The following is a 21,099-nucleotide window of genomic DNA, read 5'->3' on the forward strand; positions in this document are numbered from 1 at the left end:
GGCCCAGACCGCCGAGTTCCAGCCAGGGCCTGGGAGAGTGGGTTTGAGTCGTGGCCTGGGAGGGCAAGTTTGAGTCAGGGCCTTGTGGAGTGTGTTTGAGTCTGAGCCCAGACGAGCGGTTTGAGTCGGGGCCTGGAAGGTAGAGTTTGAGTCAGACTCTGGGAGGGTGGGTTCAACTCTGGGCCCAGTAGTGTGTGTCTGAATTGGGGCCTGGTAGAGTGGGCTCGAGTCAGGACCCAGGTAGAGTGGGCTCGAGTCAGGGCCCAGGAGAGTGGGTTTAGGTCAGAGCCTGGGGGAGCGAGTCCGATTCATGGTCCAGGCGAGTGAGTGGGGGCCTGTAAGAGCGAGTTTGAGTTGGGGCCGAGGAATGAGAGTTCGGTTCGGGGCCTTGGAGGAGAAGATTTAGCGGGCCGGGGGAAGAGACGGTGTCACGGTGAATATGTGAGAGAGAGTGAGGGTGTATGTGGGTGGGAGTGAGGGTGTGTGTGGGTGGGAGTGAGGGTGCATGTGTGGGGGAGGGAGTGAGGGTGTGTGTGGGTGAGAGTGAGGGTGTGTTTGGGTGAGGGTGTGTGTGGGTGAGAGTGAGGGTATGTGAGGGTGGGAGTGAGTGTGTGTGTGGGTGAGAGTGAGGGAGCGAGGGAGTGAAGGTGTGTGTGGGTGAGAGTGAGGGTGTGAGGGTGTGTGTGGGTGAGAGTGAGGGTGTGTGTGGGTGAGAGTGAGGGTGTGTTTGGGTGAGTGTGAGGGTGTGTGTGTGGGTGAGAGTGAGGGTATGTGAGGGTGGGAGTGAGTGTGTGTGTGGGTGAGAGTGAGGGAGTGAGGGTGTGTGTGGGTGAGAGCGAGGGAGTAAGGATGTGTGTGGGTGAGAGTGAGGGAGTGAGGGTGTGTTTGGGTGAGTGTGAGGGTGTGTGTGGATGAGAGTGAGGGTATGTGAGGGTGGGAGTGAGTGTGTGTGTGTGTGGGTGAGAGTGAGGGTGTGTGTGGGTGAGAGTGAGGGTGTGTGTGGGTGAGAGTGAGGGTATGTGAGGGTGGGAGTGAGTGTGTGTGGGTGAGAGTGAGGGTGTGAGGGTGTGTGTGGGCGAGAGTGAGGGTGTGTGTGGGTGAGGGTGTGTGTGGGTGAGAGTGAGGGTGTGTGTGGGTGAGAGTGAGGGTGTGTGTGGGTGAGAGGGAGGGAGTGAGGGTGTGTGTGGGTGAGAGTGAGGGTGCGTGTGGGTGAGAGTGAGGGTGTGTGAGGGTGGGAGGGTGTGTGTAGAACATAGAACATTACAGCGCAGTACAGGCCCTTCGGCCCTCGATGTTGCGCCGACCTGTGAAACCACTCTAAAGCCCATCTACACTATTCCCTTATCGTCCATATGTCTATCTAATGACCATTTGAATGCCCTTAGTGTTGGCGAGTCCACTACTGTTGCAGGCAGGGCATTCCACGCCCTTACTACTCTCTGAGTAAAGAACCTACCTCTGACATCTGTCCTATATCCATCTCCCCTCAATTTAAAGCTATGTCCCCTCGTGCTAGACATCACCATCCGAGGAAAAAGGCTCTCGCTGTCCACCCTATCAAATCCTCTGATCATCTTGTATGCCTCAATTAAGTCACCTCTTAACCTTCTTCTCTCTAACGAAAACAGCCTCAAGTCCCTCAGCCTTTCCTCATAAGATCTTCCCTCCATACCAGGCAACATTCTGGTAAATCTCCTCTGCACCCTTTCCAATGATTCCACATCCTTCCTATAATGCGGCGACCAGAATTGCACACAATACTGCAAATGCAGCCGCACCAGAGTTTTGTACAGCTGCAACATGACCTCTTGGCTCCGAAACTCAATCCCTCTACCAATAAAAGCTAACACACTGTACGCCTTCTTAACAACCCTCTCAACCTGGGTGGCAACTTTCAGGGATCTATGTACATGGACACTGAGATCTCTCTGCTCATCCACACTGCCAAGAATCTTACCATTAGCACAGTACTCTGTCTTCCTGTTATTCCTTCCAAAATAAATCACCTCACACTTTTCTGCATTAAACTCCATTTGCCACCTCTCAGCCCAGCACTGCAGCTTATCTATGTCCCTCTGTAACTTGTAACATCCTTCCGCACTGTCCACAACTCCACCGACTTTAGTGTAATCTGCAAATTTACTCACCCATCCTTCTATGCCCTCCTCCAGGTCATTTATAAAAATGACAAACAGCAGTGGCCCCAAAACAGATCCTGTGGTACACCACTAGTAACTGGACTCCAGACTGAAACATTTCCCATCAATCACCACCCTTTGTCTTCTTCCAGCCAGCCAATTTCTGATCCAAACTGCTGATTCACCCTGAATCCCATGCCTCCGTATTTTCTGCAGTGAGAGAGGGTGAGAGTGAGGGAGTGAGGGTGTGAGAGACTGATTGAGTGAAAGGGGTGAATGCCAGTGATTGAGTGGGTGTGTGGGGGTGAGTGTGAGTGGGTGTGTGGGTGTGAGTGACTGTGTGTGGGTGTGTGAGTGTGAGTGGATGTGTGGGTGTGTGAGTGGGTGAATGTGAGTGGGTGAATGTGAGTGGGTGTGTGTGTGGGTGAGTGAATGTGAGTGTGTGGGTGTGGATGAGTGTGAGTGGGTGAGTGAATGCGAGTGTGACACACTTACCCACCCACACACACACACACTCACATTCACTCACCCACACACACACCCATTCACACTCACCCATACACACCCATTCACACTCACCCACACACATTCACTCACACCCACACACACCCACACTTACACTCACCTACACACCCACCCACACACACACTCACCCACTCACTCCCACACACACACTCACACCCACATAAATTCACTCATCCACACACACACCCACTCACACTCACCCACACACACCCACTCACATTCACTCACCCACACACATTCCTTCACCCACACACTCACACCCACTCACACATTCACTCACCCACATACACACACTCACATTCACTCACCCACACACACACTCACTCACATTCATTCACACACACTCACCCACACACTTACCCACCCACACACTTACCCACCCACACACACACTCACATTCACTCACCCACACACACACTCACTCACCCATACACACACACACTCACTCACACACTCACTCACATTCATTCACACACACTCACCCACATACACACACCCACATTCACTCACCCACATTCACTCACCCACATTCACTCACCCACACACACTCACATTCACTCACCCACACACACTCACATTCACTCACCCACACACACACTCACATTCACTCACCCACACACACACTCACATTCACTCACCCACACACACACTCACATTCACTCACCTACACACACACACTCACCCACTCACACTCACCCACACACACTCACCCGCACCCACTCACTCAACCACACTCAGACACACTCACATTCACTCTCCCACACACCTACCCACCCACACACTCACCCATATACACACACTCACATTCACTCACCCACACTCACTCACATTCACTCACCCACACATCTACCCACTCACATTCACTCACCCACACACCTACCCACCCACACACACACTCACCCACATACACACTCACATTCACTCACCCACACACTCACCTACCCACACACACTCACATTCACTCACCCACACAAACACCCACTCACACTCATCCACACCCACACACATTCACTCACCCACACAAACACCCACTCACACACCCACACACACTCACATTCACACACCCACTCACATTCACTCACCCGCCCACACACTCACTCACCCACACACCTACCCACGCACACACACTCACACACACACACTCACATTCACTCACCCACACACACACACCCACTCACATTCACTCACCCACTCACACACCCACACACTCACTCACCCACACACCTACCCACGCACACACACTCACACTCACTCACGCACACACTCACATTCACTCTCCCACACACCTACCCACCCACACACTCACCCATATACACACACTCACATTCACTCACCCACTCACATTCACTCACCCACACATCTACCCACCCACACACACACTCACCCACATACACACTCACATTCACTCACCCACCCACACACACACACTCACATTCACTCACCCACACACTCACCCACCCACCCACACACACTCACATTCACTCTCTCACACACCTACCCACCCACACACTCACCCATATACACACACTCACATTCACTCACCCACACATCTACCCACTCACATTCACTCATCCACACACCTACCCACCCACACACACACTCACCCACATACACACTCACATTCACTCACCCACACACTCACCCACCCACACACACACACTCACATTCACTCACCCACACACTCACCCACCCACACACACACACTCACATTCACTCACCCACACACTCACCCACCCACACACACTCACATTCACTCACCCACACAAACACCCACTCACACTCATCCACACCCACACACATTCACTCACCCACACTCACCCACATACACACTCACATTCACTCACCCACACACTCACCCACCCACACACACACACTCACATTCACTCACCCACACACTCACCCACCCACACACACTCACATTCACTCACCCACACAAACACCCACTCACACTCATCCACACCCACACACATTCACTCACCCACACACACACACTCACACTCACATTCACTCACCCACTCACACACCCACACACACACTCACATTCACTCACCCACTCACACACCTACCCACTCACACACCTACCCACCCACACACCTACCCACCCACACACACTCACACTCACTCACGCACACACACTCACACTCACTCACGCACACACACTCACATTCACACACCCACACACACTCACACTCACTCACGCACACACACTCACACTCACTCACGCACACACACTCACATTCATTCATGCACAGGCACACATCGACCAACTCTCAAGTGAAAAGCTTGGCCAAGTCTGAGTTGAGGAAGTCACAGGGGCTGAGAGGGGTAAACGCGTGGACAGATTTGATAACAAAGATTTTTTTTTTTAAATTTGGAGTACCCAATTCATTTTTTCCAATTAAGGGGCAATGTAGCGTGGCCAATCCACCTAGCCTGCACATCTTTGGGTTGTGGGGGTGAAACCCACGCAGACACGGGGTGAATGTGCAAACCCCACGGACAGTGACCCAGAGCCGGGATCAAACCTGGGACCTCGGCGCCGTGAGGCAACAGGGCTAACCGCTGCGCCACCCCGATAACAAAATTGAGCATTTCACTATCGACACACTGCTGGATCAGAAGCCAATGTAAGTCAGACAGCACAAGGGCGGTGGGTGAACAGGTTTTGGATACGAGTTAGAATACAGACTGCAGAGGTTTGGATGATCTCAACTTTGTGGACTGTGGAAAATGTGTGACAGGAGAGCATAAAAAATGGCCAATCCAGAGGTAGCGGAGGCTTGGACTCAGTAATTGGTGACTGGAGGCTGGGGCAGAGTTGGACAATGCTGTATAATTCTTGCTTCAGGAATGGGAAATGAATGAGGGCATATTGGTCCGATTAGTGCACAATTTCATCTGATCTCGGAAGCGAAGCGGTCTCCAGTCTGCTTAGTACTTTGATGGGAGACTGCCTGAGAATACCAGGTGCAAGAAGCTAGCGTTGACACCATGGCTGTTGGTTAATGTACCGGCCTAGTAAACAGGAATTCCAGTGTTCAAATCTCAGCGGTGTCTTTATCCGTTTAATTGATACATGGCTACAGAGATGGAGGTAGACAGTCTTGGCGATGATATGGATATCTGGTTGAATAAACACCCAACAGTAAATGTTGCATTGGCTAATGGGCGTAAATTGTTTTTCAAATTTCCCAATTTCTTTTTCCCAATTAAGGGGCAATTTAGCACAGCCAATCCACAGACCCTGCACATCATTTTGGGTTGTGGGGGGTGAGGTCCATGCAGACACGGGGATAATGTGCAAACTCCACACAGACAAGTGACCCGGGGCCGGGATCGAACCTGGGTCCTCAGCGGCGTGAGGCAGCGGTGCTAACCACTGCGCCACCGTGCCGCCCTAATGGGCATAAAAGTTTTTGTTATTTACAGCACATAACTATATATCCAGCTCTCTTTTGAAACCTTCTGTGGAATCCACCTCCACCACTCTCCCAGGCAGCGCATTCCAAAGCCCACCAACTCTCTGAGTAAAGACGTTTCTCTTCATCTCACTCCTCGCTCTCTTGCTGACCATCTTGAAATCCTGACCCGCCCCCTAGTCACCGACATACCAACTAGTGGAAACGGAATATCCTTCTTTACCCTGTCAAAATTGTTCAGAATTTTGAACACCACAATAAGGTCACCTCCTAACCATCTCTGCTCCAAAGAGAACAAGCCCAATTTCTCCAATCTTTCCTTGTATCTAAAATTCCTCATCCCTGGTATCATTCTAGTAAATCTCCTCTGAAATCTCCCCAGGGCTTTAACATCCTTCCTTAAATAAGGTGCCCTGAACTGAACACAATGATCCAAATGAGATCTGATGAATTATTTGTAGAGGTGTAGCATCACTTCCTTGCTTTTATACCCGATGCCTCTATTTGTAAACCCAAAGGGCGGGATTCTCTGATCCTGAGGCTAAGTGTTGACACCGTCGAGGACCCCAGCCTGAGAGGCCGGCCCGCCGATCGGTAGGCCCCGATCGCGGGCCAGGCCACAGCGGAGGTCTCCCTCACGGGTTCGGACCCCCCTCCCCCTCCCACCAGGCCGCCCCCAGATGCATCTACGCCAAAGTCCCGCCGGGTAAGAGCAGCTGCGGACGGCGCCGGAGGGACTCGGCTTTTCTAGCGTGGCCACCCCGGGCCGAGAATCGCCGGGGTGGCCCCCGTAGAGTGGCCCCCGACTGGCGCCGTGCTGACTGCGCCGGAGCCAATTCTCCGCTCTCCGTTGAATCGGCGGACCGGCGTCGGGGCGGCGTGGCCTCGCACCGGTCCCGCCGATTCTCCGGCCCGGCTCCGGGTCGGGAGAATCCCGCCCAAGGATCCTATACGTCTTTTTAGCAACTGTTTCACATTGCCTGGCCACCTTCAGAGAGTTATGCACTTGAACCCCGAGGGCCCTCTGCTCCTGTACTCCCCTCAAAAGCTGTACCACTGAGCCTAGATTGTCTCCCCATATTTCTTCACCCAAAATGCAGCATCTCACATTTCTCTGCACTAAAGTTCATCTGCCAGGTGTCTGCCCATTTGGCCAACTTGTCAATGACGCTCTGAAGCCGCTCAGCGTCATCCTTACAGTGGGTTAGCACCGCTGCCTCACGGCGCCGAGGTCCCAGGTTCGATCCCGGCTCTGGGTCACTGTCCCTGTAGTGTTTGCACATTCTCCCCGTGTTTGCGTGGGTTTCGCCCCCACAACCCACAGATGTGCAGGGTAGGTGGATTTGGCCACGCTAAATTGCCCCATGATTGGAAAAAATGAACCCTAAATTTTTTTTAAAAAATCCTTAGAATTCACTATTCTCCTTCGCTTAGTGTCATCTGTAAAGTTAGAGATTTGTCCTCAATACCCACTTTTAAATCATTTATATAAATCAGAACAAGCAAGGGTCCCAACACTGAGCTCTGGGGAACACCAATTTCAACCCGTCTCCAGTCTGAGAAACGCTCGTCGATACCTACCCTCTCTTTCCTATCCTCTTAGCCCAATTTCTAATCCATGCTGCCAAGGACCCATTAATCCCAAACATTTCTAAGTTTCTGACCAACCTGCCACCGTTGCGCAGGACTGTGTTTTACAGAGACGTTTATTTTGAACAGATCCTGCAGACTGGTTTCTAGCAACAGTTGGAGGCTGTTTGCAAACCTTTGCCTTTTTTGTTGTTTCTTTTCTGTTTAGTCCTGGGCCTTGTGCCAAGTGAGCTTTTATCATCTGTTAGATTCACCAAGGCTTCCAGAGTGGGGATTACTTTTGACTTAGGCTATTTTGAAGGATAAAGCAGAGGGATTTAAGGTTGCCAGGAAGTTGCAGCTACACCAACAACAGCAACTGGTATTTACAGAGTGACTTTAACACAGTGAAAAAAAATGTAGGTCACGTGAGCACAAAACAAAACCTTATACTGAGCTGAGGTCTTGAGGCACATCCCTGCCAGTGGGCCAGGAGCTTCAGGTTTGAGGCTCACCCCAAGGATGGCCAAGGAAGGTCCGTTCAAAACGTGGCTTAATCCTTCCAAACAAGCCAATGGCTGGCGGTGAGAACGGGAGAGAGTCCTGGTCAGCCACACTACGTGTGAAGTGATGCCCCCTCAAGCTATAGGCCCCGGCGACAGGCTAGCGACCGGTTCCGGGAATGACTAGCTATGGAAACAGACAACAGTCTGCCCAGGTGCACCACCAGGTGTGGGAAGAGAATTGGAATACTGAGCTGCAAAGAGAGAGATTAGGCCAAACAGGTAGGCTTGGAAATGCTTCTTAATGGAGCAAGGTAAGGCAGGGAGGTGTAGGCGAGGTAGACCTTCGGGGCCGAAGCAACTGGAGACACTGTTACCAGAGACAGACAGCACCCAGACACCTGCATGTGCCAACTGGGGCACACCCGTCTGTCAATGCCAATGTGGAACCGGCGACACAGATTCTGCTTCAGTGGGCAGCCACTGGTGCAACATGGGTAACTCCAGTTATTGTGCACCGTGGGGAAGGTAGCTCGTACCCACACCCTGCGTCTCCTTCCAGGTAGTGCCAAGCTGCTGCACAGGGCAAAGCACGACCGCCCCTGAGTCAGGACCCATAACAGGTTCATTTCCTTCCCCAGAGACGCCAGCACAATGGCCGGGATTCGCCGACCCAGCCGCCGGCTGCCCTATGCTCCGGTGCTGTTTTCCGGGCGGGGTCGGAATTCCCGCCTTGCCAGTCGTGGGTCGTTGACAGCGGCCCCCCCCACCCCCCCCGGCGATTCCCAGGGCCCGATAGGCCGAGCGGCCGTCCATTTTTGGCCAGTCCCGTCGGCGTGGGTTACTCAGGTCCTGGCAGGTGAGTATGCGGGGCCGGTCCTCGGGGGGGGCGGGGGAGTGAGGGATCCGACCCCGGGGGGGGGGGGGGGGGGGGGGGGGGGGGCTATGATGGCCTGGCTCGCGATCGGTGCCCACCGATCTGCGGGCGGGCTTGTTCTGTGGGTGCACTTCTTTCTCCTGCGCCGGGTGCCTGTTGGGCACCGCCGGGCGCATGCGCAAAAACATGCCGGCCGGTCTGCATGTGCGCGGAATCACGCCGGCCGTTCAGCGCATGCACGAGAGTGTGCTGCACGGTGAGAGTGCTGCACGGTGAGAGTGTGCTGCATGGTGAGAGTGCTGCACGGTGAGAGTGCTGCACGGTGAGAGTGCGCTGCACGGTGAGAGTGCTGCACGGTGAGAGTGCTGCACGGTGAGAGTGCTGCACGGTGAGAGTGCTGCACGGTGAGAGTGCTGCACGGTGAGAGTGCTGCACGGTGAGAGTGCTGCACGGTGAGAGTGCTGCACGGTGAGAGTGCTGCACGGTGAGAGTGCTGCACGGTGAGAGTGCTGCACGGTGAGTGCGCTGCACGGTGAGAGTGCTGCACGGTGAGAGTGCTGCACGGTGAGAGTGCTGCACGGTGAGAGTGCTGCACGGTGAGAGTGCTGCACGGTGAGAGTGCTGCACGGTGAGAGTGCTGCACGGTGAGAGTGTGCTGCACGGTGAGAGCGCTGCACGGTGAGAGTGTGCTGCATGGTGAGAGTGCTGCACGGTGAGTGTGCTGCACGGTGAGAGTGCTGCATGGTGAGAGTGCTGCACGGTGAGAGTGCTGCACGGTGAGAGTGCTGCACGGTGAGAGCGCTGCACGGTGAGAGTGCTGCACGGTGAGTGTGCTGCACGGTGAGAGTGTGCTGCACGGTGAGTGTGCTGCACGGTGAGTGTGCTGCACGGTGAGAGTGTGCTGCACGGTGAGAGTGCTGCACGGTGAGAGTGCTGCACGGTGAGAGCGCTGCACGGTGAGAGTGTGCTGCACGGTGAGAGTGCTGCACGGTGAGAGTGCTGCACGGTGAGAGCGCTGCACGGTGAGAGTGCTGCACGGTGAGAGTGTGCTGCACGGTGAGTGTGCTGCACGGTGAGAGTGCTGCACGGTGAGAGTGCTGCACGGTGAGAGTGTGCTGCACGGTGAGAGTGCTGCACGGTGAGAGCGCTGCACGGTGAGAGTGCTGCACGGTGAGAGTGCTGCACGGTGAGAGTGCTGCACGGTGAGAGTGCTGCACGGTGAGAGTGCTGCACGGTGAGAGCGCTGCACGGTGAGAGCGCTGCACGGTGTGAGTGCTGCACGGTGAGAGTGCTGCACGGTGAGAGTGCTGCACGGTGAGAGTGTGCTGCACGGTGAGAGTGTGCTGCACGGTGAGAGTGTGCTGCACGGTGAGAGTGCTGCACGGTGAGAGTGCTGCACGGTGAGAGTGTGCTGCACGGTGAGAGTGCTGCATGGTGAGAGTGCTGCACGGTGAGAGCGCTGCACGGTGAGAGCGCTGCACGGTGTGAGTGCTGCACGGTGAGAGTGCTGCACGGTGAGAGTGTGCTGCACGGTGAGAGCGCTGCACGGTGAGAGCGCTGCACGGTGAGAGCGCTGCACGGTGAGAGCGCTGCACGGTGAGAGTGCTGCACGGTGAGAGTGCTGCACGGTGAGAGTGCTGCACGGTGAGAGTGCTGCACGGTGAGAGTGTGCTGCACGGTGAGAGTGTGCTGCACGGTGAGAGTGCTGCACGGTGAGAGTGCTGCACGGTGAGAGTGCTGCACGGTGAGAGTGCTGCACGGTGAGAGTGCTGCACGGTGAGAGTGTGCTGCACGGTGAGAGTGCTGCACGGTGAGAGTGCGGCACGGTGAGAGTGCTGCACGGTGAGAGTGCTGCACGGTGAGAGTGTGCTGCACGGTGAGAGTGCTGCATGGTGAGAGTGCTGCACGGTGAGAGTGCTGCACGGTGAGAGTGCTGCACGGTGAGAGTGCTGCACGGTGAGAGTGCTGCACGGTGAGAGTGCGGCACGGTGAGTGTGCTGCATGGTGAGAGTGTGCTGCACGGTGAGAGTGCTGCACGGTGAGAGTGTGCTGCACGGTGAGTGCTGCACGGTGAGAGTGCTGCACGGTGAGAGTGCTGCACGGTGAGAGTGCTGCACGGTGAGAGTGTGCTGCACGGTGAGAGTGCTGCACGGTGAGAGTGCTGCACGGTGAGAGTGCTGCACGGTGAGAGTGTGCTGCACGGTGAGAGTGCTGCACGGTGAGAGTGTGCTGCACGGTGAGAGTGTGCTGCACGGTGAGAGTGCTGCACGGTGAGAGTGCTGCACGGTGAGAGTGCTGCACGGTGAGAGTGCTGCACGGTGAGAGTGCTGCACGGTGAGAGTGCTGCACGGTGAGAGTGCTGCACGGTGAGTGCTGCACGGTGAGAGTGCTGCACGGTGAGAGTGCTGCACGGTGAGAGTGCTGCACGGTGAGAGTGCTGCACGGTGAGAGTGCTGCACGGTGAGAGTGCTGCACGGTGAGAGTGCTGCACGGTGAGAGTGCTGCACGGTGGTGAGAGTGTGCTGCACGGTGAGTGCGCTGCACGGTGAGAGTGTGCTGCACGGTGAGAGTGCTGCACGGTGAGAGTGCTGCACGGTGAGAGTGCTGCACGGTGAGAGTGCTGCACGGTGAGAGTGCTGCACGGTGAGAGTGCTGCACGGTGAGTGCTGCATGGTGAGAGTGCGCTGCACGGTGAGAGTGTGCTGCACGGTGAGAGTGCTGCACGGTGAGCAGTCCGTAATTTCCTGCATCAACATCTATGGCTCACCTGAACATCCCGCTCGGGCCTTTCCCATTCTCTCTCACCCTTGTCACGAGCCGGCGGCATCTTCTGCCTCGTCATCTCTAAAGACAAGGAACACAAAATCAACAGCAGTTTCTGCTATTCCATTTACACTGCAGCCTTACCTGAACTTTAAAAATATTGGCCCTGAAAATGCACCGCCCTTCCGGCACATTCCAGCCCTATCTGTGTGGATCACTGTCTTGGGTCACTGTCTGTGCGGAGTCTGCACGTTCTCCCCGTGTCTGCGTGGGTTTCCTCCGGGTGCTCCGGTTTCCTCACACAGTCCAAAGATGTGCAGGTTAGGTGGATTGGCCGTGATAAATTGCCCCTCAGCGCCCAGGGATGAGCAGTTTAGGTGGGATTATGGGGAGAGGGCGAAGGGAGTGGGCCTCCCTAGGGTGCTCTTTAAGAGGGTCAGTGTAGACTTGGTGGACTGAATGGCCTCCTTCTGCACCGGGACAATTCTATTCCATGGATACATAACAGCCCCCTCCCTTTACTTCATTAAAGCAACGATAACGATTAACATTTATACAATAGATCTATTTATTTATTTATTTATTCAGTACAATTTTTTAGTACCCAATTTTTTTTTCTCCAAATTTTAGGGGCAATTTAGCGTGGCCAATCCACCTACCCTGCACATCTTTGAGTCATGGGGGCGAAATCCACGCAGACACGGGGAGAATGTGCAAACTCCACACGGACAGAGCCGGGATCGAACCTGGGACCTCGTGAGGCTGCAGGGCTAACCCAGTCCCAGTGCTAACCACTGCGACACATGCCACCCCCATCGATCCATTTATGCACTATTTCTGTACATAAATACAATTTAATAAGGTAATCTCTGTGGTGGACATCTCTCCCTTTTGGTTGAATTCTGCATTCCGGAATTCCGGAATTTGGCTGCTCAATACTTTGGAGATGTCCTCTTTTCCTTCAGCAGGTGGTAACTCCTGGGTAATTATTTCAGTGTCCATCTCGATAAGTATTGGAAGGTCCTCAGAAAGAGAATCTGAACTTGCCTCTGTGTCTGCTCTCTCTTCCGAAGTACCGCTCTCTAGATTTTCCAAGGGAAGAACCTCCTGATAGGCTTCTGCAAATTGCCTTTGTGAAGCTGATCAGTGTGGCATTGCCAACCTCTTTCATCATCCGTCTGTACGGTGAGTGACATTGGGCCTGCCTTCGCGAGGATCACATCAGGCACGGCACATAATCTAATCATCTTTATTGTCACAAGTAGGCTTACATTCAGTGGAGGAGGCAGCATATGGGGTTGGGGGGGGGGGTGTCGGTGCGAGCACCGATATGTGATAAGCACCGGTTCGCTCCGGGGTGCTGGATGGGGAGTTTCAGAGGTGGCAGCAGGCAGGGTTCGAGAGATTTGGAGATCCCCTTATTGATGAGGGTTTCCCGAGCTTGGAGGAGGAGTTGGAGTTGTCAGGTGGGAATGGGTTCCGGTATCTGCAGGTGAGGGATTTTGTGCAAAGACAGGTTTCGACCTTCCCGCACCTGCCCCCACCAGGGGCTGCAGGATACGGTGGTGTCGAGAACAGGAGGAGGAGAGGGGAAGGTCTCAGAGATCTATACGGAGCTGCTGGAGGGAACCCCGATAGGGGAGGTGAAGAGAAAGTGGGAAGAGGAGCTGGGTGGGGAGTTGGAGGCCGGGTTATGGGAAGGATCCCTGAGGTGAGTTAACACATCCTCGTCGTGCGCCAGGCTCAGCCTGATACAGTTTAAGGTGGTCCACAGGGCACACATGACTGTCGCCCGGAAGAGCATGTTCTTTGAGGAGGTGGAGTATAGGTGTGGGCGCTGTGCGGGGGGTCCTGCTGGCCATCCATATGTTTTGGCAGGAAGTTGCTGACGTCATGTCAGAGGTCTTTCAAGTGAGGGTGGTGACGAGTCCAGAGGTGGCGATCTTCAGTGAGTCGGAAAACCCGCAGCCCAGGGGGTGAGAGAGGCCGACGTCCTATGCTGGGACCACAACTTTTCACAATATACATTAATGATCTGGAGGAAGGTACTGAAGGCACTGTACTAAGTTTGCAGACGACACAAAGATCTGTAGAGGGGCAGGTAGTATTGAAGAAGCAGGGAGACTGCAGAAGGACTTGGACAGGCTAGGAGAGTGGGCAAAGAAGTGGCAGATGGAATACAATGTGGAAAAGTGTGAGGTTATGCACTTTGGAAGGAGAAATGGAGACGGAGGCTATTTTATAAATAATATAAAGATATATGGAAGATGCTTAGGAAATCAGAAGCACAAAGGGACTTGGGAGGCCTTGTTCATGATTCTCTTAAGGTTAATGTGCAGATTCAGTCGGCAGTTAAGAAGGCAAATGCAATGTTAGCATTCATGTCAAGAATACAAGACCAGGGATGTACTTCTGAGGCTGTATAAGGCTCTGGTCAGACCCCATTTGGAGTATTGTGAGCAGTTTTAGGCCCTGTATCTAAGGAAAGAATTGTTGGCCTTGGAAAGAGTCCAGAGGAGGTTCACAAGAATGATCCCTGGAATGAAGAGCTTGTCGTATGAGGAACGGTTGAGGACTCTGGGTCTGTACTCGTTGGAGTTTAGAAGGATGAGGGGGGATCTTATTGAAACGTACAGGATACTGCGGGGCCCGGATAGAGTGGACGTGGAGAGGATGTTTCCACTTGTAGGAAAAACTAGAACCAGAGGACACCATCTGAGACTAAAGGGACGATCCTTTAAAACAGAGATGAGGAATTTCTTCAGCCAGAGGCTGGTGAATCTGTGGAACTCTTTGCCGCAGAAGGCAATTCACTGAGTGTCTAAGACAGAGATAGATAGGATTTTGATCAATAAGGGGATCAGGGGTCATGGGGAGAAGACAGGGGAATGGGGATGAGAAAATATCAGCCATGATTGAATGGCGGAGCAGACTCGATGGGCCGAGTGGCCTAATTCTGCTCCTATGTCTTATGGTCTTATGGTCCTGGCCTTTGCCTCCCTTGAGGGGGGTCATTGCAGGGGTTTGCTCGGAGGTGGCAGCTGTTCATCGACTTCTTCGAGAAGAATTAAGCTGTCAGCGGGCGGGAGGGGGGGGGGGGGGTCTATTCATGTGTATCTTTGAACTAGAGAAGAACGTGATCCACGAGCACGAAATACAGAATGTCGACGAAATGTTCTTCCGGTTCATGCTTGCCTTGTAATGACAATCGTGACAAATCGTGCTCTGACTTGCAGTATTGGTTATTGTGTGTGTGCCGGCAATATCATCTTTGTAATCTACCTGCTGCCAAAGAAGGTATACCGTTATACGGGTCAAAGATTGGGACCAAAGTTCGATGATCCGTCAAGAGAGCGAAATAACGACCATAAAGGTAATGGTGGGGCCTTCTTAGCGCAAACATCATGCTCAAAACCTCTTTTTCTAGCTGAGCGTAATTCGTTTCTGTGCTACTAAGCGTTCATGAAGCAAATGCTATGGTGAGTCCCTCCCCTGAAGGCAATATGTGCGCGACGGTGGCACCAAACCCATAGGGTGAGGCATCACAAGCAAGTTGTAAGTTCAGTTTCAGATTCGAATCAACCAGCAGCTCTAACTTCTGGATGGCTTCTTTTACCTTGTTGTTTGCGTTTTCACATTCATGTTTGACACGCAGCAAAGTGTGTAACGGCTTTAATTGTGTTGTTAAGTTCGGCACTGCAACAACTCACCAAGGTTCCTTCAACAGCACCTTCCAAACCCACAGCCGCTATCATCTGAAAAGCAAGGGCAGCTTTGCATGGGTACACCGCCACCTGCAAATTCCCCTCCAAGCCACAAACCACCCTGACTTAGAACTGGTGTGGGAGTCCCTTTCTAACAGACCTGGAAGCATATCAGCACCACATGGACTACAATTCAAGAAGGCAGCTCACAGCCACCTTCTCTAGGGCAATCCCCGAACAGGCGCCGGAATGTGGCGACTAGGGGCTTTTCACAGTAACTTCATTGAAGCCTACTTGTGACAATTAGCGATTATTATTATTAAAATTAGGGTGGGCAGCAAATGCTGGCCCAGCCAGCGACCACCCATATCCCGTGAATGAAAAAAATGTTGGTCAGGAATGACTCTCCTGCTCTCCTTCACAATTGTGGCATGGGATCATTGACATCCGCCTGAGAGGTGGAATACAGCCATTCCATTTGATCATCCATCATAGATACACCCTGCCTGTCTCAATCTCCTTATGGGCTGGCGTAAGGCGATATCTAATATACTCCACAAATGAGAAAGTTACACTTGCGATTCATTTTGGTAGGACAAATTTGAATGCGGATTACAGGGTCAACGGCAGGCTTCTGAGGAATGTGGAGGAACAGAGAGATCTTGGGGTTCATGTGCACAGATCTCTGCAGGTTGCCACTCAAGTGGATAGAGCCGTGAAGAAGGCTTATCGTGTGTTAGCGTTTATTAACAGGAGGCTTGAATTTAAGAGCTGCGGGGTTATGCTGCAACTGTACAAGACCTTGGTTAGACCACATTTAGAGTATTGTGTGCAGTTCTGTTCACCTCATTATGGGAAGGATGTGGAAGCATTGGAAAGGGTGCAAAGGAGATTTACCAGGATGCTGCCTGGTTTGGAGGATAGGTGTTTTGAGGAAAGGTTGAGGGAGCTAGGGCTTTTCTCTTTGGAGCGGAGGAGGATGAGAGGCGACTTAATAAAGGTTTATAAGATGATGAGGGGGATAGATAGAGTGGACGTTCAGAGACTATTTCCTCGGGTGGATGTAGCTGTTACAAGGGGGCATAACTATAAGATTCAGGGTGGGAGATACAGGAGGGATGTCCAAGGTAGGTTCTTTACTCAGAGAGTGGTTAGGGTGTGGAATGGACGGCCTGCTGTGATGGAGTCGGACACTTTAGGAACTTTCAAGTGGATATTGGACAGGCACATGGAGCACACCAGAATGACAGGGAGTGGGATAGCTTGATCTTGGTTTCGGACAATGCTCGGCACAACATCGAGGGCCGAAGGGCCTGTTGTGTGCTGTAATGTTCGATGTTCAGGATGCTCGATGCTGCCACCTCAGGATTCAGTCCATCGCAGGGAATGCGGGTTTCTGGAGTCCCTGGAGTGGCACCTTATAAAAGTTCAGGAGACCCGAAAAGGTAAATCCAAACGGCAATTTATTTTCAGCCAAAAGAAAAGGGTGAACTCGGCACACGGCACAAAGGTCAACGGGGACTGCCGACCATGCCGGTCCCAACCTATCAGCTCCAGCGAGTGGGCCTCCCCCCATTCGCGGGGAAGCTCACCGTCCCTAGGGGAGATCGATTGGGCCCTCCCCCCCCCCCCCCCCCAATAGCCACCCCTCAAATAACAGCATGAGAACACAATATCTGGACATTCTCACACTGCTGTCTGTGGCAACCTGCTGTGCACAAAGTTTCAGCCAAGTTTGCTACATTATGACATAACACATCATCGGCTGTAAAGTTCTCCTGGAGTGGGGATGGGGGATGCTGTAGCGCAGTAGAAATGCGTGACCTTCTTTTAAATCTTTATAAGAGATAGGCAACAAAGATCCATTTAATAGTAAACCCTCTCCCCCGAAGCACTTCACCCAATCTGCTTCGGCACATTTGAACATGGCCAGTTATGGATGGGGCTATTTTGGGGTGGGGGTGTTTTTATTGCCAGTTACTTTTGCTCATTTCACTCGCTGGGAATGGAGACTGGAGTCTAATGTGTGAGAGCGCCCTCTGGTGACAACTCGATTCCTGCTCGAGTGAAATGCAGGCCGTTCACCCAGTGCCTCTGCAAGGGTCTGAGATGGGGCATTCCCAACCCATCGCAGCGCCCGGTTTGTGCCTGGCATGCTGTGGCATCAATGGGCTTATTTATTCTTTCACGGGATGTGGGGGTCGCTGGCAAGGCCAGCATCTGTGGCTCGTCGCTAATTGCCCTTGGCTTGCTGGCCATTTCAGAGGGCAGTAAGTAATCAACCACGTTGCTGTGGGTCTGGAGTCACATGTAGGCCAGGCCAGGTAAGGACGGCAGATTTCCTTCCCCAAAGGACCTTACTGAACCAGATGGGTTTTTAACAACAATCGATGATAGTTTAACAGTCACGATTAATTTAATTAATAATCTTTATTGTCACAAGTAGGCTTACATTAACACTGCAATGAAGTTACTGTAAAAAGCCCCTTGTCGCCACACTCCGGTGCCTGTTCGGGTATACAGGGAGAATTCAGAATGTCCAAATTACCTAACAGCACGTCTTTCGGGACCTGTGGGAGGAAACCAGACCATCTTTGGACTGTGGGAGGAAACCGGAGCACCCGGAGGAAACCCACGCAGCCACGGGGAGAACGTGCAGACTCCGCACAGACAGTGACCCAAGCCAGGAATTGAACCCTGGTCCCTGGAACTGTGAAGCAACAGTGCTAACCACTGTGCAATTCCTAATTAATTAATTAGTTGACTTTAATTTCCATTAAAGGTGAGATTTGAATCCATTTACCAAGAGCATGCGTCTGGACCTTGGGATTGCCTGTCCAGTGACTTTGCCACTACCCCACTGTTGTACAGGGTATTACTCCTTGACAAGTGGGAAATCTTCCATCTGAGGTGCCCCGTGCCAGCACCATTGACATGGCTGGGCCAGCGCTTATTTCCCAGCCCTAACCGCCCTTGAACTGAGCGGTTGATTGTGGATCCGGAGTCACATGTGGGCCAGACCAGGTGAGGATGGCAGATTTCCTTCCCTAAAGGACCTTACTGAACCAGATGGGTGTTTACAACAATCGACAATGGTTTCATGGGTCATCTAGACCTTTACAGAATTTTGTAACCATCTGCTGGGTCCCCGGAGCATTACCCTCCCTCGGTCTCTGGATTACCGACCCAGTCACAGTTCCTCCGAGCCACCATCTCGAATATGCTCCACAAAGGAACAAGGTGCAAAGTAAAAGTCCATGCAGTCGACCCCAACATTGCGCCTCCGTACCCACTTCAGAAGGGTCCTCCCAACTAAGCCAGCACAGCACTGCTCTACCCTGTGGTTTCTTGGATTCAGTGCCAATTTAGGGGCCTCAGTCTTTCCTCGCCCAATGCCCCCAAAAGACTGAGTGGCCGGCAATGTTTGATTGAAAATCTCCAAATGAATTGGCTATTGTGCCTTTGCAATCCGCAGAGGAGTGAAACCTCCGTCTCATCAGTCATGGTTTGGACTTGAGCCCCGGTGCCCGGCTGAACACCCATACGCCCAGTGAAGTCAAAACGCGACATACCGCGCCGCAGCATGGTGGCAGCCGCAAGTATCTACTTCAGGGCAGCACCGGGAGGGTGCTGCACCGTCAAAGGTGCCACCTTTCAAATGAGATATTAAACCCTGGCCGCATGAGTCCTCTCGGGTGGACGGAACACCGCGAGAAACAACACACGGGACCTCACTGTGCAGAGACCGGTTGCCACATCCCTGGAATGACAAAGGGTACGTTTTGAACATATCTCACTGGCGATAAAGCACTTTGGGGTGTCCAGAGGCTGTGGAAGGTGCTATAGAAATGTTAGCTTTTCTTTCACTTCAAGAACAAATCAAACCCCGCGGACCGCTTTTAACTGAACAAAGTTGTAGCTTTGGAGTGTGGGTCTATTTACACTTGACTGGATTTTCTAAACTAAAACAAACTTTGAGGGCGGCATGTGGCGCAGTGGTTAGCACTGGGACTGCGGCGCTGAGGACCCGGGTTCGAATCCCGGCCCTGGGTCACTGTCCGTGTGGGGTTTGCACATTCTCCCCGTGTCTGCGTGGGTTTCACCCCCACAACCCAACGATGTGCAGGGTAGGTGGATTGGCCACAATAAATTGCCCCTTAATCGGAAAAAAATATAGAATTGGGTACTCTAAATTTATATTTAAAAACTGCAATCCCCCCCCCCCCCCCCACCCCCCCCCCAAAAAAAACAAATAGATTCTGAATGAGGCTGGAGAGGAAATTGCTGAGGCCTTGACAGAAATCTTTGGATCCTCGCTGTCTTCAGGGGATGTCCCGGAGGACTGGAGAATAGCCAATGTTGTTCCTCTGTTTAAGAAGGGTAGCAAGGATAATCCCGGGAACTACAGGCCGGTGAGCCTTACTTCAGTGGTAGGGAAATTACTGGAGAGAATTCTTCGAGACAGGATCTACTCCCATTTGGAAGCAAATGGACGTATTAGTGAGAGGCAGCACGGTTTTGTGAAGGGGAGGTCGTGTCTCACTAACTTGATAGAGTTTTTCGAGGAGGTCACTAAGATGATTGATGCAGGTAGGGCAGTGGATGTTGTCTACATGGACTTCAGTAAGGCCTTTGACAAGGTCCCTCATGGTAGACTAGTACAAAAGGTGAAGTCACACGGGATCAGGGGTGAGCTGGCAAGGTGGATTCAGAACTGGCTAGGCCATAGAAGGCAGAGGGTAGCAATGGAGGGATGCTTTTCTAATTGGAGGGCTGTGACCAGTGGTGTTCCACAGGGATCAGTGCTGGGACCTTTGCTGTTTGTAGTATATATAAATGATTTGGAGGAAAATGTAACTGGTCTGATTAGTAAGTTTGCAGACGACACAAAGGTTGGTGGAATTGCGGATAGCGATGAGGACTGTCTGAGGATACAGCAGGATTTAGATTGTCTGGAGACTTGGGCGGAGAGATGGCAGATGGAGTTTAATCCGGACAAATGTGAGGTAATGCATTTTGGAAGGGCTAATGCGGGTAGGGAATATACAGTGAATGGTAGAACCCTCAAGAGTATTGAAAGTCAAAGAGATCTAGGAGTACAGGTCCACAGGTCATTGAAAGGGGCAACACAGGTGGAGAAGGTAGTCAAGAAGGCATACGGCATGCTTGCCTTCATTGGACGGGGCATTGAGTATAAGAATTGGCAAGTCATGTTGCAGCTGTATAGAACCTTAGTTAGGCCACACTTGGAGTATAGTGTTCAATTCTGGTCGCCACACTACCAGAAGGATGTGGAGGCTTTAGAGAGGGTGCAGAAGAGATTTACCAGAATGTTGCCTGGTATGGAGGGCATAAGCTATGAGGAGCGATTGAATAAACTCGGTTTGTTCTCTCTGGAACGAAGGAGGTTGAGGGGCGACCTGATAGAGGTCTACAAAATTATGAGGGGCATAGACAGAGTGGATAGTCAGAGGCTCTTCCCCAGGGTAGAGGGGTCAATTACTAGGGGGCATAGGTTTAAGGTGAGAGGGGCAAGGTTTAGAGTAGATGTACGAGGCAAGTTTTTTACGCAGAGGGTAGTGGGTGCCTGGAACTCGCTAC

General features: G+C 52.6%; 1 protein-coding gene across 3 annotated transcripts in view; it reads right to left on the bottom strand.

Moving 5' to 3' along the window:
* The window catches only part of LOC140399248 (adenylate kinase isoenzyme 1-like), a 242,246-nt gene that overhangs the window by 141,212 nt on the left and 79,935 nt on the right, over positions 1-21,099 (bottom strand). For all 3 annotated transcript variants that reach the window (XM_072488681.1, XM_072488680.1, XM_072488679.1), the window contains exon 8: positions 11,799-11,875. In XM_072488681.1, the coding sequence (XP_072344782.1) occupies positions 11,799-11,875 (77 nt within the window). The remainder of the gene's footprint in view (positions 1-11,798; positions 11,876-21,099) is intronic.

Source organism: Scyliorhinus torazame, chromosome 22, assembly GCF_047496885.1.
Source record: "Scyliorhinus torazame isolate Kashiwa2021f chromosome 22, sScyTor2.1, whole genome shotgun sequence".
Taxonomy (NCBI): Eukaryota; Metazoa; Chordata; class Chondrichthyes; order Carcharhiniformes; family Scyliorhinidae; genus Scyliorhinus; species Scyliorhinus torazame.